General features: G+C 37.3%; 1 protein-coding gene across 4 annotated transcripts in view; it reads right to left on the bottom strand.

Moving 5' to 3' along the window:
• Positions 1–18907, bottom strand: part of LOC126480916 (uncharacterized) — a 331145-nt gene that overhangs the window by 185667 nt on the left and 126571 nt on the right. For all 4 annotated transcript variants that reach the window (XM_050104327.1, XM_050104351.1, XM_050104343.1 and 1 more), the window contains exon 17: positions 2852–2970. In XM_050104327.1, coding sequence (XP_049960284.1) covers positions 2852–2970 — 119 coding nt within the window. The remainder of the gene's footprint in view (positions 1–2851; positions 2971–18907) is intronic.

The following is an 18907-nucleotide window of genomic DNA, read 5'->3' as shown; positions in this document are numbered from 1 at the left end:
TAGTGGCCAACCGAGCACAAGGCGTAATGCTACTGAGACAGTTCAGGAAGAAATGGAGACTGTAGTGGGTTTGTCTATGCACGGGGAAGTCAGCGCTCATGCAGTCGCACGTCGCACCGGCATTCCATACACTACTGTTTGGTTGGCACTTAGGCGTACCCTCTGATGCTATCCGTACAAAATCCATTGGCATCATGAACTGTTACCTAGCGATTTAGTGAGGCGGAGGGCATTTGCGGTGTGGGCGTTTTAAAAGATGGCGGAAGATGACGATTGGTTGAGTAACGTGTTGTGGACCGACGAAGCTCATTTCAAGCTCCGAGGGTCTGTCAACGCCCACAACTGCAGAATTTGGGCTACTGAAAATCCTAGAACTGTCGAGGAAACTCCATTGCACGACGAGAAAGTCACGGTATGGATTGGATTTACCACATCTACCGTTATTGGGTCTTTTTTCTCCAAGGAAATGCGTGATTCTGGTTTTGTAACTGCTGCAGTGACGGGTGAGAGGTACACCGATGTTACAGTTGGGTGTCAATTTGTACCTCTCTATCTACATTATTCCATGATTTATTCAGTTTTCAAATTTATATTGACTTTTTGATCACCCGGTATGTCAGTAGCATAAAAATAAACACCTGCTCGAATGTATGATGTTTATGCAGGATGGTGCTCCACCCCATATTGCTAGACGCGTGAAACCCCTCTTGCGCACGTCGTTTGATGGTGATCATGTGCTCAGCCGCCACTTTCTTCATGCTTGGCCTCCCAGGTCCCCAGACCTCAGTCTGTGCGATTATTGGCTTTGGGGTTACCTGAAGTCCCAAGTGTATCGTGATCGACCGACATCTCTATGGATGCTGAAAGACAACATCCGATGCCAATGCCTCACCATAACTCTGGACATGCTTTACAGTGCTGTTCACAACATTATTCCTCAACTACAGCTATTGCTGAGGAATGATGGTGGACATATTGAGCATTTCCTGTAAAGAACATCATCTTTGCTTTGTCTTATTTTGTTATGCTAATTATTGCTATTCTGATCAGATGAAGCGCCATCTGTCGGACATTTTTTGAACTTTTGTATTTGTTTGATTCTAATAAAACCACATGTCATTCCAAGCATGTGTGTCAATTTGTACCTCTCTATCTACATTATTCCATGATTTATTCAGTTTTCAAATTTATATTGACTTTTTGATCACCCGGTATGTCAGTAGCATAAAAATATGCACTGTCACTTATTCCACTATTTTAAACAGTCACTTAAACTGTTCTTGGCATAATGCAAGCTTTAATACTGCATGCAAGTAATTGTCCTTGTTAAATAAACAAATGTCTGTGCAGTGTGATGTATAAATGTTCATGTACTACTGTAATTGCATCAACTGACTTGTCCTATATAACTTGTACACTGTTTGTATAATATGTAATCAACAGGACCAAATAAATAAATAAAAATAAATAAATAAAGTGAATACTGTGAAATAATATCATGAAATGATTGCCAATGCTTCCAAAAATTGTAATTTCACCATAAATTTAATAGAAACTGAAGATATCTACAGCTTCCCCATGTGGTAACCAACATACAACCAGAAAAGGGGAACTTCAAACGAAACACACAAGATGACATGTTTCAGAAAGTCAGGTTTCAACTATATTCCTTTATGTATTTTCAACATAGTAAGTTACAGTCATGTGATTCTGAATACACAAGAGGATTACAGAACCATATCTTTTATTTCTAGAAATTCTGAAAAGGCTATTAACCGGAAAAAAATGCATGACATTTAATATTTACTTGATTATATTCCACATGAATGTAGGTATTTCTATGATGATTCGATGAAATGGCCTGTATGTAACACTCGATGAAACCATTTTGTGTATAATTTGATTAAAAGATCAAATTAGTACCACAAAAAAGGAAATACAACTATACATTTAAAAAAATTGACAAGAAAGACATAAGGAAATTCATAGTAAGACCGATTAATCACTTACTAAGTGGAAACAAGGTCATAAATCGGATAAAAGTTGTATAGTTTGAGAACTTTTTATTGCAATTGGTGAAAAAAAAACTGTATATACGACTTATTTGACTAAAAACATAACTTGACAATGCTTATGAATTACATCCCCAAGAAACGGACCTTATTTCCTCCCCGAAGAGAGTGTGACACTTAGCAACAGCAATAACAGCAAAACATCCATTTCATTCTGTTCTTTAAACCTTGGGAAGCTCATCCAGTTGCATTCCTTATATTCATCCGAAGAATGTTTTTCTTTGTCCCCAAAAACTGAAGTTTTGGAATAAGGTCATTTAAAAAAGGACTGTATCAAGTACATGAAGCAGAAGAGTTTAATTTATTTGCCTTAGATGCTGTTGACTGCACCATACACTTACTGCTGCAGAAACAAATCAGCACATATTGATTTAAATAATAAAGCACTGTGGCTGTTGAATTTCTCATGTGGGAATTTTAGATGCTGATGCCATAGGATCATACTTTTTACATTACATCCATTTGAGGTACTGTGCCTGTTTCATTGAACAACAGAAATTCTCTCTCTCTCTCTCTCTCTCTCTCTCTCTCTCTCTCTCTCTCTCTCTCACACACACACACACACACACACACACAAAATGAATTGAGCTTCAAAGTAGTGTGTCTCCTTTTTATAGTGGCTAAACCTGTGAAGGTAGGGTGGTTTTCTGTCATTAACAAGATAAAAGGCCTCCTTTATGGGGTAAGATATCAGTTCTTCAACGATACATTTTCTTTTTAAAATACATACCAATAAACATAATTATAGCACATCACATTTTGATGTATGCATCACTTACGTGTATAAGAAACTCTTTTGACCCTTCGTTTCTAATGAATCTTCTTCAAATTCTGGTACCTTAAATTTTTCAATACAATCAGCTTTAGCTCTACCATAGTCAGGTTCCTCAGGATTCCACTGTATAAAGGGCAAAAAATGAAAATACAACTATATATTAAAAATGGGCAAGAAACACATAAGGAAATTCATAGTAAGACCGATTAACCAATTAGTAAATGAAAACAAGGACATAAATTGGTTAAAAGTTGTATAGTTTCTGAGAACTTTTTATTGAAATTGGTGTGGAACTGCAAAAACACTGTATATACAAATAATTTGATCTTTACAGCCCTTTTTTAATGAATTTTAAGAAGCTATATCAACCAAACTTAGTTTTGAACTTTTGTAAATGCTTGGTTTTCTTTTGATACAAAGTAACATAAAATTTCTTCACAATTTATAATGTAAAAAAAAAAAAAGAAGGCTTTCTATATTAATAGAAATTATTGTAGATAAACGTAAAACATATAGGAATTCATAAGACCTAGTACAATACCAACAAATGCACTTGGAGTACAATACTGAGCACGTAAAACTCACTTTCAGCTCTCACAAAGTTTAAGTGATGAAACGGAGAGCGGGAAGGAACTGTTCTACATATACACCATCAGCCATCTGATGTAAATTGACAGATAAATGCCTCCTCTAACCTTTTCTGCACATTTATGCCTTCAGCTATATGCATCAAAGTTACCCCTGCATAGTTTCCTATGTCATCTATCGATCTTCTATTAGACAATCGTCTCAGTCTTACCTTTTGGAATCTACAAAAACCTGCTTTATCTATCATCCATTTTCCTAGCTATATGTGCTGCCTATCACTATTTTGCTGTTATTTATTCCCACCACCGTACATTTTATGGTCAAAGATATCATCTATCTAATTTCCAGCTTGTTATCTCCATCTCTGATTTACTGTCTGTAAAAATTATTTCTGTGGTTTTCCATGGGTTATTTCCATGGTACTTCTGTAGCAAAGTATTTTCTTCCTGTTTTGCAATTATCTGTTCATATTATGTGACGATAGCACCACAGTCAGCACTTTCCATGCTTTGTTCCTGTTTATTTAATTTTTTATCTTGTCTAAATGTGGAACATGGTTCATTTAGCTTTATTCGGAATTTTCTTATCCCAAATTAGATTTCTCATTTCGCTGGAGAACCCTGAGGCCTTTTGTATCCTGTTGAGTATTTCCCTTTCTACTGTATTGTTCTCAGAGGAGACACTTCCTAAGTATCTGAAGCAGGGAACCAATTTCAATCAACTTTCATAAAAAAAAAAAAAATAAATAAATAAATAAATAAAATCCTATCTTCAACGATGGTATGACAACTTGTTTTGTCTAGCATTAAAGGATGTTGTTTTCGTTCCCTACAAGTGCTCTATAAAGCTAATGAACACTTAGTATTGCAACTGGTTTTATAGGTTTTATAACATACGAGGAACGTTGCTGTGGGCGAAACTGGCGTAGTACGCATTTCTGCCGCGACGCGTATGGCGCAACTCATTGCCAGTTTAGTGCTATCTATTTTGTCAACCTGGCTTGTTCTGCTCATCTGCAGTGATTAGTTTTGCTCGTGCAGGTTTTTTTTTTTTTGAGAGAGTAAGTTTAAGTGAACACTGTGCAGCTGTGAAACTTTGTTTTCTACTTGGTAAAAATGCTGCTGAAACTGTTTTCATGTTGAAAACAGCTTACCAAGATGATGCTGTGAGAAAACTGCAAGTGTATGAGTGGTTTGTTCGATTTAAAAATGGCGACGGCAACTAATGACAAACCTCGTTCTGGACGTCCATCAACTGCCCAGATTGACAAAAATATTGAAAAAATTCAAGAGCTCATGTTCACAGGCCCTCAACAGGCAATTGATTACCTGTTAGAGATTTGTGGCAAACAGTGTTCGTAAAAGAAAAAAAAAAAAAAATTATTATTCCAGCAGACAGGTGACCATGTTTGGATAAAAATGGCATGGTTCCGCTGCCCCACACAACTTACTTGCCTGACCTGGTTCTGTGCGACTTTTTCATGTTTCAATGCATGAAAAGGGGCATGAAAGGAAGGCTCGGTGCAATTTTTTAATGTTTCCATGCATGACAAGGGGCATGGAAGGGGACAGATTTGACAACATTGAAGTAGTAAAAGAAAAAAAAAAGAGGGAGGAGCTGTCAGACATTTCTAAAGATGACTACAAAAAATGTTTCGAACAGTTGTTGATTGGTTTTGGGGGTGAGGAACAAAGAGCGAGGTCATCGGTCCCAGCAGATTAGGGAAGGCTGGGGAAGTAAATCAGTTGTGCTTTTTCAAAGGAACAATTTTGGCATTTGCCTGACGCGATTTAGAAAAAACATGGAAAACCTAAATCAGGATGGCTGGATGCAGGTTTGAACCGTTGGATAGTGGAAGCACCGGAGGGACAAATGTATCAGTTGTAATGGAGAGTATTTTGGAGGGGATAAGGTTGTCTTGTAAACAATTTGAAAATATATAGTTTTTAAAAAATAATAACTTTTTATTTTGGTACCACCTCATATACACTGAGGTCATCAAAACATTGTGTTTTCATGTTTTTCAGTTCTGTCTATAACTCCCACCATTTAAGAGAATGGTGATCAAGATTGAAAGTGACCTGCTGTATGTCTTCACTATGAGGATATTTCAACTATGATCACAATTTGATAATGATGAAGAATATGCTGAAGTTTAAGAAAATCCTCAAGAAGAAGCAACATACAAGTAAATAGGATAGAGGCATACGGAAGAATGAGGGTGTACTTTCAGGGTTTTCTGAAGCTGTAGATACAGCAATAACAAATACAATGGTAGAAGTTTAGTTGTCGATGAACAGATATATTTAAAAAGACTAATCACAGATGTTGGGCTAACAGGAACAAAAGAGGAAACTGTGAGAAACTGTAGATAAGAGGAGAAGCACTTCAACTGAGTGATGAAAGGAGAAATAGAAAAAATATCATGAACAGAAATGAATAGAACAAAACAAGATACTTAGATATGGAATGAATAGGAAGTGCATTCAAGTTAAAGCAAAATGATTGCAGGAAAAAATATAAAGGAATCGAAGTGGAAATTGTCACTGGAAGGACAGATTTAACATATTCAAAATTCAAAATAACTTTTGGGTAATTTAAAAGCCTAATTGTCAACACTAAAAGTTTAAAAGAATTCCATGGTTAAAAACAGAGGTGTGAGCAAGTAGGTGTAAAACAAATTCATTGTGGGCTGGTAAGAGGTGAGGAGGAACTGTCTGCTAATGTGACAGAAGAAGAATGGAGCACTGATTTGCATGCTATAGAGGATATACTATCAGTCATAGTTTAGAAAAATTTGTGAACCAAACTGGCAAAACAGACAGGTAAAATTCCTTCAGGGTTTCTAAAATCTGAACTTGCATATTGTACTCAAGCCTCATCTCCTTACGTAATTTTTACCCGTCAATGACCAAAGTCCTTGATGCCTCAGGATATGTTCTATCAACAGATCCATTCTTTTAATCAAGTTGAACCATAAATTTCTTTTTCATCATAATATGATTCAGTATCTCCTCGATAGTTATTTGATCTCTCCATCTATCTAAAACATTTTCATGCAGTACCATGTTCCAAAAGCTTCTATTCTCTACTTATGTGGACTGTTTATTGTTCACATTTCACTTACATACACGGCTACCCTCCAGACAAATACCTTCAGGTGAGAGTCTACATCTAATACGCCCCCCCCCCCCCTCCCCCGCCCCGTAACGTTTTCGTTGCTAATTTTATATCCTCTCCGCTTCTGTCATCACCAATTATTTTGCTGCCCAAACAGCAAAACACACACACTATTTTGTCCAACTGTTCTTCTAAGTTCTTTGCCCTCTATGACAGAATTAAAATGTTTTCAGAAAACCTCAACGTTTTTATTTCTTCTCCCTGAACTTTGACTCCTTTTGCAAATTTTTATTCGGTTGCATTTACCAGTTTTTCATGTTTTCCATAAATAATTAGAATCAGTGTTTGCAACTGTGACTTATTAAAATGACAGTTTATCAATGGAGATAGGGGCGTAATCAATTTTTGAAAATATAATGTAACTGGATAAGGAAAAAAATCTGCTCACCAAGCGGTAGCAGGAGAACACACATATGACAAGTATTACGTTTGCAAGCTTTCAGAGCCACTGGCTCCTCCTGCCGGCAGAAGGGTTGAAGAGGAAGGAAGAGGAGTGAAGGAAAAGGACTGGTGAGGTTTAGGGCAAGAGATAGACTTCAGAAAAGTCACCCAGATAGATTTTTTTATCCGTCCAATTACATTATAAAATGATAGTTTGCTATTATTCACACCTGTCAGCTCCTGCCTTTCTAGGAATAGGAATAACTACATCATTCTTGAAGTCTGAGGATCTTCCACCAGTTTCATATACTGGCACAACACATGGAATAGTTCTGTGATGGCTGGGTCTCCCAATATATCAACAAATATGAGGGTATGTCATCCATTCCCGTATACTTGTTACAACATAGATATTCCAGTGCTCTGTCAAATTCTTCATGCAATATCTTTTCATCAGCTACTTCCTATTCTTTTTCAATTATATTCCTTTGAAGTCCATTTCCCTTGTATTGTCTTTCTATATATTCCTTTCACCTTTCACCTCTCCTTTCTTTGCTTAGTCTAGACTGCCGTCAAAGCCATCAATGTTCATACTGACACTTCTCTTTTCTTCAAAAAAGTCTTTAAATTTTCTAAAGACTGCATCAACCTTTCACCTAGCCGTGCAAGCCACTACAGCCTTGCATTTGTCCACTAAACATTCCTTCTTAGACATTTTGCACTCCCTGTCAACCTCATTTCTATATGTCTGTACTTCCTTTCAACTGTTTGATTTGTTGCAGTTTTAAATTTTCTCCCACTGTCAATAAAATTCAATAATTCATGTTATCCAAGGGATTCTGACCAGGATTTGGCTTTGCCTATCTGATCTCCTGTTGGCTTCAGTATTTCATCTCTCAAAGCTACCCTTCATCTATAGTTGCACTCCTTTCCACTGTTTCAGTCAACTGTTACCTCATGCTCCCCATGAAACTCTCAACCACCTGATTCTCTCAACTTATCTAAGCCCATTCCCTTAATTTTCTAGCATTTGCAGTTTCTTCCGTTTTAATCTACAGTTTACTATCACTGAATTGTGGTCAGTGTCCATATCTGCCCTCGAAAATGTCTTACAATTTAAAATCTGTTTTTGAAATCTCTGACTTAGCTTTACATAATCAATCTGAAACCTTCCAGCGTCTCCAGGTCTCTTCCACATCTATAACCATATTTTACGATTCATCAATGAATGAATGAAATATGCTCTGTGCATAATTCCACCAGGCAGCTTCCGCTTTCATTCCTTTGCCGCAGCCCGCTTTTACCTACTATTTTCCCTTCTCATCCTTTTCCTACTGTCAAATACCAGTCCCCATCATAATTAAATTTTCATCTCCCTTAACTATCTGAATCATTTCCTTTATCTCATCATATATTCTTTCAACCTCTTCATCATCTATGGGGCCAGTTGGCATATAAACTTTTACTTCTGCAGTGACTGTTGGGTTCATATCTATTTTGTCTACAATAATTCAGTCACTGTTCTGTTCTTAATAATCTACCTGCATTCCTATTTTTTTTATTCATATTAGAACTCCTCTTGCATTATCCCCTATTTTATTTTTATTTATAGCTCTGCACTCACCTGAGTTTTTCTGCCACCATAATTCACTAATTTGCGCTATGCTAAACTTCCAACTATCCATTCCTCTTTTTCAATTCTTTAAGAACCCCACTCGATTAAAGGGATCCAACATTTCATGCTCTAGCCCATAGAATGCTAGTTTTGTAGCTTCCGATTACATCCTCCTTAGTAGTCCCCATCTAGGGATCTAAACAGGGGACTATTTTACCTCTGGAACTCTTGACCCAAGGGGCTGCTATCATCGATAACCCATACACCGAGATGACAAAAGTCATGGTATAGACACAGATGGTGGTAGTATTGCATATACGAGGTATAAAAGAGCAGTGCATTGGTGCAGCTGTCATTTGTACTCACATGATTCATGTGAAACCATTTCCAATGTGATTATGGGTGAATGACAGGAATTAAAAGACACTGAATACAGAATGGTAGTTGGAGCTAGACACATGGGACCATCCATTTTGGAAATAGTTAGGAAATTCAATATTCTGAGATCAATTGTGTAAAGAATGTGCCAAGAGTACAAGTTGCATGTGTAGCCTTTCATCACGGACAACGTTGAGGCTGGAGGCGTTCATTTAATGACTGAGACCAGCAACATTGCTCACAGGCAACACTGCGTGAAATAACTGCAGAAATCAATGTGGGACGTATGATGAACATATCTGTTAGGACAGCGAGACAAAATTTGGCGTTAATGGGCTATGGCAGCAGACTACAGAAATGAGTGTCTTTGCTAACAGCACAATGTTGCCTGCAGCATCTCTCTTGGGTGAGAGACAATATCAGTTGGACCCTAGACGACAGATAAACTGTCACCTGGTCAGACAAATCCTGATTTCAGTTGGTAAGAGCTGATAGTAGGATTCTAGTTTGACATAGACCCTACAAAGCCATGGACCCAAGGCACTATGCAGCCGTTTGCAACAGAATTTTTATGGATGACAATGAGCCATGTTGTCGAGCCACAATTGTTTGCGACTGGTTTGAAGAACATTCTGAACATTTTGAGAATGATTTGGTCACCTAGATCACCCAACATAAATACCATTGAGCATTTGTGGGACATAATCGAGAGGCCAGGTCATGCATGATGTCCTGCACCGTCAACACTTTTGCAATTATGGATGGCTATAGAGGCAGAATGGCTCAATATTTCTACAGACCTGAAAATAAACAAGATGTGCATGGATCACAAGGAAATCACAAGAGGATAATCATAATGGAAGAACAAGAGTAAGTGTTCAAACTAAAAATGGCACAATGGAGGAGGGTAGGGTTGCATCTATTGTTAAACCTGTACATGAAACGCCACAGGAAACAGCAGAAAAATTTGGAAATGTGATGAAAATTATGGGTGAAAGGATATCAGTTGCAACAATCACTGAGGATCTTATCATCCTCTGTGAAAGTGAGGGAGAATTAAAGGATGTGTTGAATGGAAGGAATAGTCTATTGGGTGCAGAATACAGACTGAGAAATAAAAAAAGGGAGATGAAAGTATTAGATATCACCAGGAATGAAACTAGTAACAAACTTAACTTCAAAATTGGAATAGCTGACAAAATGTGAAAATTCTGCTACTTTGGAAGTATATAACACTTGATCTCCTAGTAGGATCTACTCAGGAAAATGTCATCATCAGGAGAAACAAAACTGGTGTTCTATGGATCTGAGCAAGGAATGTTTGATCCCTTAATCATTTAGATAGGTTAGAAAATTTAAAAAGGGAAATGGATAGTGTAATGGATCTGGGAGATGTGTTATTTTCTACTGGATTTGTCAATACCAAATTTAATGAGGGAAATTGTAAATGTTTTCTTATATTTTTGTCAGAATTTTTTTAAATTGTAATTTGCCTTGTTTTATGATAATTTACTTATATTTTTGAGAGTGACAGCATATTGATTACTATTAGTAGATGTGACAAATAATATCAAAGAGACTGGTTACAAGTGGAAGCTTGTGTGCTGTGTAAAATGTCTTTGACGCTGGAGTCGTCTTTGACTGTAGTCAGTCGGCAGTGAACTCTTGGTGTGTGCAGGTTGCCGTCAAAAATAATTTGCTAGTGAACAGGAAAAATTAATTGTGTTACTACCTTTTTTATATAAAACTTCAAGAAGAAACCACATTCGAAGAAATGGTATTTGCAGCACCAAAAATGAGGCAAACGCATTGGACCAGGTCATTTCTGCAGCCGACGAAACTGCATTGTGGAATCATACTTCCACTAGACGACTGAAGCCAAGACAAATATCATCTTGTGAACATTTCACAGAAAAGGTACTGTCACAAAATATGCCAAATTTTAGTAAATAAAAATAGGAGCATATTTCAACTGGGGACTGTAGCCAGGATATTGTGTTCACATGATCTTCAACAGTGCTACGAGGAAGAAAATTTTTGTGTGTTAATGCCAGTTTTTTCAGAATGTGTGTTACAGTATTTGTGTTCATCGGGAAGTAAAAGTTTTGGAGAAGAAATGTTTCGGCAAAAAATATAATTTTCGACATAAGTAGTAATTTCAAGAATTTTGGTCAACAATCACATGGATGGAAAACGTGGATTTCCTACAGTAGAAGAGTGTTCCCGATAAGTCACGAAACCCTCGTATTTTGTTAAAACAATCTTCTTGTGTACAAAATTTTTTTTTCTTCACAATGACATGAGATTTTCGAGAGTATTGTGCCTAAAGTAGAAAATAGTAATTTAACAGACTTTGAAAATCAGGACAGGTCAAATGCAACAGAAAGGACCGATCAATTTGATTTAAGAAGTTTTCTTGTAAATTTCACGAAAAAAATTAAACAATCAGTTGACGACAATAAGACTTACTGGGATGAAAAAATTGATAACATTTTGTTGCAAGTCCAAGCAGTCAATACCCAAGTGGGTGATCTTTCGAACAGAGTTGGCAGTGTTGAGGAAAAAATTGAATCTGTGAAAGCTAAAGTAAATGAAATTGATGCTAAATTGAGCGATGAAATTAATACTGTAAAAAATGAGTTACTGGCAGATAGGGAAAGAAATTTAATTGATTTTATTGAGATAAAAGGGGAAATTAAAAATTTGGATGAGAACACAAAAGTTTTAGTAGAAAATGTAGAACAAAAAACTGACAATCGTTTGGTTACTCTAGAAAAAAAAGTAGAATGCAATGATTTAGAAAACAAAAAATCTGTCAAAGAACTTAGCGAAAAAATTGAAAGTTTTGATATTGAATTTCAAAGCAAAAATCACAATGTCAACACATGCATCTTGCATCTAATATTCCAGTGAAGCACTTTTCGGTAGATGGACCCTTACACCCCGTTGATTTTATACATTATTCTAAGGATTGTTTTTTACTTCACTCACCTGATGATATGAAAATTAAATTTGTGAAAAAATTCTTGGAAGGGGAAGCTTTGACTTGGGCAAACCAGATTGTAACTGTGGGGATGACCTTTTCAGAATTTGAATCAAAATTTCTGGAAAATTTTTGGGATGATCTTAAACAAACTAGAATCAAAAGTGAATTTTTGAATGGGAGAAACTATATAGAATCAGATGGGAGCACAAAACAATTTTGCAAAAGTGAACTTCAAAAACTTATTCATTTAACAAAACCTTTGAATGGCTTGATCAAAATTGATACCTTAAAGAGAAGATTGCCATCAGCAATGCAGTTGAGTTTAGTCCATTGTCCTGATAGTAACGTTGAGCAGTTTCTCAATTATATTGAAAAGTTGGATAGGGTAACAACAAGAACACACAGTGGGTTTACTCAGAAAGGTAGTGATCAAAATTGGGGAAATGATAACTTTCAAAAAAGGGAACAAAACAATTATCATGGTGTTAGTCAAAATTCAGGGGGATATAACAATTTTCAAAAGAAGGACCATAATTTTCATCCAAAGCAAGAACAACATTTTCGCGGAAATAATCAACCAAATAGAGAACACTTTAGTGATCAAAATCACAGAAATTTTGCTACAGATCAGTACAACAGAAACTACCAACAATCAGGTAATGTTTGGCATAGGAATGGGAACAAAAATGTTGATCAGAGACTTTGGCAAAACCACTATCAGCAGTTCAAACAGGAACCAGTTGTAATTCAGGAAATAAAAAACGAGTGGACGCCCCCTTGAAGGTCCGCAAGGTTGAGGCAGAAGGTGAGCATGATGAAAGGACCAATGGATGTGACTATCATAAACCTAAACATGACAGATCCAAACCTAAGCTATCACATGAGGTAATTAGTTGTTACTTATTGAAGAAATTTCAAGAGGAAAATAATGATGATATTGATAAAGATAAAATTTTCAGTACACGAGAACATACAGTAGATAAAAGTAATTGTGATTCATTTAATTTGACAGAGTTTTACACTTGGGCAGAAAAGAACAACACTTTGTCAGATGATGTAATTTGTAATAGTTCAGAGACGTGTGTGAATGAAAAAGAGAATGTATGCTGTGAGAATGAAAATATTGGTGAAAGGGATCTCGTAACTATAGAAAGGGTAAATAATATTTTGGGGGATAATTTGAATGTGTATGACCTGAATATGTATAATGATAATGATGTTGGTGATAAAGTTGATAATGATGGTAATGATGTGGATGATGATGTTGAGGAAAGGTATTTCATTAGTTTAAATAGTGAGTTGAGTATACACATGGTTGAAAATGGATTAAATAGTGAGAATACTATAGAAATTCCCAGGGATGTTACCAGGATGAATAAGGCTCGCAAGCAGGGTGTATGTGAAAGTGTGAATTTTGATGTTGTTGGTAAAGAATCTGACTACACAAATAATGATGACACATGTATAACTTCTAGCCCAAGTGAAAAATTTACAGATACTAATTACACACACACATTTCTTATGAATCTATAGCTGAACAGTGAAACTATTTCTTTTGACAAAAACTTTAGAAAGATGCTTATTAATGTATGTGAAACTATATGTCCTGAATGGTGGAAAAAGATGAGATATTTTATTTTTGAAAAGCTGAAGGATAAGTACTTCAATAGTATACAATGTGATCTGGATGAAAATTCTTGGCTATTTGAGATAATAGAGAGTACTAATGACAATTTTGTACCTTGTGCAAATTTTATAACTGTGACAAATAATACATGTAATGGTATACCATATGATTCTGATAAGTATAGGTTTGGGGAAATTGAAAGTGATTTATTACATGAGGATACAGGTTCTGAGAAAAGTGATCAATTTTGCAGTCCTTATATAAAAGTTCAAATTGGGTCATGGATTGGTAAATGTTTAATTGATACAGGAAGTGAGATCTCAGGAATATCTGAAAGGTTAAGCAAGAAATTAAAAGTGGGGAAAGATTATGTTGAAATGCCAGTTGTTGGGGTAAAGATAAAAGGTGCTACTGGGAAGAGCAGTAAATTGGTAAAAAGCCAAGCTTTACTGACATTTTTAATTGAAGGCAAGTTGTTCACACATGGATGTTTTGTAATTCAGGAATTTAATGAAGATTTTCTTTCGGGTATGAATTGGATAGTAAAAGTGATATACAGCATTTGATTGGGTTGGAAGAAAACTTTTGATAGAAACTAGTGAAAGGGAATGCTTTCAGACATATTTTGTGAACACACTTCGTGACCAGAGTAATGGAAATTTTGACAGTATCAATTAACTAAAAGGAAATAGATTGGAGAATATTGAAATTCATAGGTTTGATACTGATGAAGTTGAATTTGGGAATTTAGTAAATTTGAAAATTTCAGAAACACAAAATTTATCTGGGGAGCAAAAACAATAGTTAGAAAATCCGCTGTGGGAATACAGTGATGTTTTCAGTGACATACCTGGTAGGGTAAAGGGTTATCAGTGTGAGCTTCAGGTAAAACCTCCTGAACCATTTTTCATAAAACCATACAGTATTGCAATATCAAAAAGACCTCCTGTCGAGAAAGAGCTGAAAAAGATGGAAGGATGTAATATAATAGAAAGGAGTATCAGTGCATATAATAATCCTTTAGTAGTTGTTTTGAAAAAAGATGGCGGAGTAAGATTGGTTTTGGACTCTAGACACTTCAACAAAATTTTGTTCAGACAGACAGACCATCCCGAAAATATTGATGAGTTACTCTATAAATTTACAGATATAAAATATATGTCAAGTTTGGATCTAACTTCGGGTTTTCATCAGGTACCTCTTTCGATTAATTCTAGAAAATATACTGCTTTCTTGTACAATGGTAAGAGTTACCAATATTGTGTTGTGCCATTTGGGTTAAATTCTTCTGTTTCCGAATTTATAAGAGCTTTGGATCATGTACTGGGGCAAGAACTTGCATCTAAACTGATAATTTATGTAGATGACATTTTGGTTACTGGGCAAAACTGGGAGGAACATTTTTCGATTTTGAAGTCAGTTTGTGAAAAGCTTAGAAAAGGGGGGATGACATTGAAATTAGAGAAATGTAAGTTTGGAATTTCTGGATTAAAATTTTTGGGTCATGTTGTCTCAGACAAGGGAATTTTGGCAGATCCAGAAAAAATTAAAGCAATTTCAGAAATTCCTATTCCTAAGACTAAAAAACAATCAAAGTCGTTCTTTGGGTTATGCAGTTATTACCGAAAACATATAAGTGATCAGAGTCTGAATCCACCATGTTTAAGTCAGTTACTTAAGAAAAACACTGTTTGGGTTTGAGATAAAAGTTGTCAGGAAGAGTTTGATAAAATTAAGCAAGCGTTGAGGAAGCAACACTTATTACACAGACCTGATTTTAATTTACCATTTTGTTTGAACACTGATAGCAGTAATTATGGGTTTGGAGCAGAGTTATTTCAAGAAAGAGTAGAGAATGGAGTTAAGATACACTGTACCATAGCATTTGCAAGCAGAATGTTGCTCAAGCATGAGAAAAATTATACAGTCACAGAGAAGGAACTTTTGGCAATTCATTGGGCTTTTACAAAATTTAGAATTTACCTTATTGGACATAAAACCATAGTATTATCGGATCACAAAGCTTTGAGTTACTTACAAGAGTGCAAATTACACCACAGTAGATTGACCAGATGGGCAATATTTTTGCAACAGTTTGACTTTGAAATCAAGCACATAAAAGGTTCTGAGAATGTAGTAGCTGATTCACTTTCAAGGTTACCAGTTAGGGGAGAAAAGGAGATTTTTGAACAAGAGGAGGAAAAGCAATTTAAAATTAGATACTTGAAAGGGGTGGAAAATGAGAAAACAATTAGAGCTATATGTAACAAAATTAGGAAAAATCAAAATTTAGATCAAAGTTGGAAATTAATCAAAGAATGTCTAGGCAAGAAGGGGTATGAGAAACTTGATAAATTCTACAAATTACATAAGGGGATTTTATTTCAGAGAACAGATGTAGATTCTGATAATTGGAAACTGTTGGCCAGAGGCAGATGCTGAAAAGCTGATCATTTACATACATGAAAGTTTTGGTCATTGTGGGAAACAGAAGTGCATTCAGAAGATACAAGAAAACGTTTATTTTTACAATATTGGAAAGAAGGTAAGAAAAGAATTGGCAACGTGTGACAAATGTCAGAGAGTTAAAGTGAGCAATCAAAGATGTGGTGGAGAGATGCAAAACATTATTCCGGAAAAACCTTTAGATCTTATCGCTGTGGACTTATATGGAACGTTACCAAACAGTAAAGGCGGTCACTGTTACATATTTGTTATGGTAGATGTATTTTCAAAATTAATTAAACTACACTCCTGGAAATAGAAATAAGAACACCGTGAATTCATTGTCCCAGGAAGGGGAAACTTTATTGACACATTCCTGGGGTCAGATACATCACATGATCACACTGACAGAACCACAGGCACATAGACACAGGCAACAGAGCAGGCACAATGTCGGCACTAGTACAGTGTATATCCACCTTTCGCAGCAATGCAGGCTGCTGTTCTCCCATGGAGACGATCGTAGAGATGCTGGATGTAGTCCTGTGGAACGGCTTGCCATGCCATTTCCACCTGGCGCCTCAGTTGGACCAGCGTTCGTGCTGGACGTGCAGACCGCGTGAGACGACGCTTCATCCAGTCCCAAACATGCTCAATGGGGGACAGATCCGGAGATCTTGCTGGCCAGGGTAGTTGACTTACACCTTCTAGAGCACGTTGGGTGGCACGGGATACATGCGGACGTGCATTGTCCTGTTGGAACAGCAAGTTCCCTTGCCGGTCTAGGAATGGTAGAACGATGGGTTCGATGACGGTTTGGATGTACCGTGCACTATTCAGTGTCCCCTCAACGATCACCAGTGGTGTACGGCCAGTGTAGGAGATCGCTCCCCACACCATGATGCCGGGTGTTGGCCCTGTGTGCCTCGGTCGTATGCAGTCCTGATTGTGGCGCTCACCTGCACGGCGCCAAACACGCATACGACCATCATTGGCACCAAGGCAGAAGCGACTCTCATCGCTGAAGACGACACGTCTCCATTCGTCCCTCCATTCACGCCTGTCGCGACACCACTGGAGGCGGGCTGCACGATGTTGGGGCGTGAGCGGAAGACGGCCTAACGGTGTGCGGGACCGTAGCCCAGCTTCATGGAGACGGTTGCGAATGGTCCTCGCCGATACCCCAGGAGCAACAGTGTCCCTAATTTGCTGGGAAGTGGCGGTGCGGTCCCCTACGGCACTGCGTAGGATCCTACGGTCTTGGTGTGCATCCGTGCGTCGCTGCGGTCCGGTCCCAGGTCGACGGGCACGTGCACCTTCCGCCGACCACTGGCGACAGCATCGATGTACTGTGGAGACCTCACGCCCCACGTGTTGAGCAATTCGGCGGTACGTCCACCCGGCCTCCCGCATGCCCACTATACGCCCTCGCTCAAAGTCCGTCAACTGCACATACGGTTCACGTCCACGCTGTCGCGGCATGCTACCAGTGTTAAAGACTGCGATGGAGCTCCGTATGCCACGGCAAACTGGCTGACACTGACGGCGGCGGTGCACAAATGCTGCGCAGCTAGCGCCATTCGACGGCCAACACCGCGGTTCCTGGTGTGTCCGCTGTGCCGTGCGTGTGATCATTGCTTGTACAGCCCTCTCGCAGTGTCCGGAGCAAGTATGGTGGGTCTGACACACCGGTGTCAATGTGTTCTTTTTTCCATTTCCAGGAGTGTATATCCAGTGAAGAAAGCTACTAGCCATGAAATTATAATAAAAATTGAAAGAGATTATTTCGCACAGGTGGGTAAACCAAAAGCTCTATTATCAGATAATGGTTCACAGTTCACCTCTAAAATTTGGAAAAAGTTTATTGACAGGTCAAAACTGAAGCATATACTTATATCTGTTTATTCTCCATCCACCAACCCTGCAGAAAGATATATGAAGGAAGTTGGGAGACTTTGCAGAACCTATTGTAGGCATAAACATCCAACCTGGATTGAGCACATTCGAAATTTTGAAGATATTATGAATAGCCTACAACATAGTTCCACAGGATTTTCACCGTATGAGATTATGTTTAATATCAGACCTCCAAATCTTATATCAGAACTTATTGAATTTCCTAAATGTACACCTTTAACTATGCAAGGGAGAGAAGATATTGTCAGGGAAACTATGAGGTCAAATCTCATGAAAAATCAAAAATGTTAACTTCAGAAATTAAAAAATTCTTTGATATATATATATATTGGGCCTTTTGAAGTCATAGAAAATCCACACCCTAATGTTTATCATTTGGTATACCCTAAGTCATCACAAATTTAGCATTGGAGGGCAGCGTGGAGGGTAAAAATCGTAGAGGGAGACCAAGAGATCAATACACTAAGCAGATTCAGAAGGATGTAGGTTGCAGTAGGTACTGGGAGATGAAGAAGCTTGCACAGGATAGAGTAGCATGGAGAGCTGCATCAAACCAGTCTCAGGACTGAAGACCATAACAACAACAATAACATACCCTAAGTCAAAGAAATTATTTGGTCTCAGGAATGTTGTCTCTTTGAAAATGTATAAACAGAAATCATAATTTCAAAAATTTAAATAACCTATTTTCATCTAAAACAAAAGTCCTCCACTGGAATATGCTTGTTAGAACAAAACTACCTGTACAACCAAGTATGTATATTTGCATGTATAAATTAATAATTTGAAGTCACCTGTTAATTGAAACTGATGAAAAACCACTGTTGTAACAAAGAATGAGAGAAAGATTTATTTTTACTTTTTTTACAAAAAAAAGTCTCCATAGTGAGCATTTCTGAATTTTTCTAATTTTTGGAAGCTAAGTCTTCCCTGTGGGTGAAGG

The sequence above is a fragment of the Schistocerca serialis genome, chromosome 1 (genome assembly GCF_023864345.2).
Source record: "Schistocerca serialis cubense isolate TAMUIC-IGC-003099 chromosome 1, iqSchSeri2.2, whole genome shotgun sequence".
Taxonomy (NCBI): domain Eukaryota; kingdom Metazoa; phylum Arthropoda; class Insecta; order Orthoptera; family Acrididae; genus Schistocerca; species Schistocerca serialis.
The sequence above is the reverse complement of the archived record's forward strand: the minus strand, read 5'-3'. Positions and strand labels throughout refer to the sequence as shown.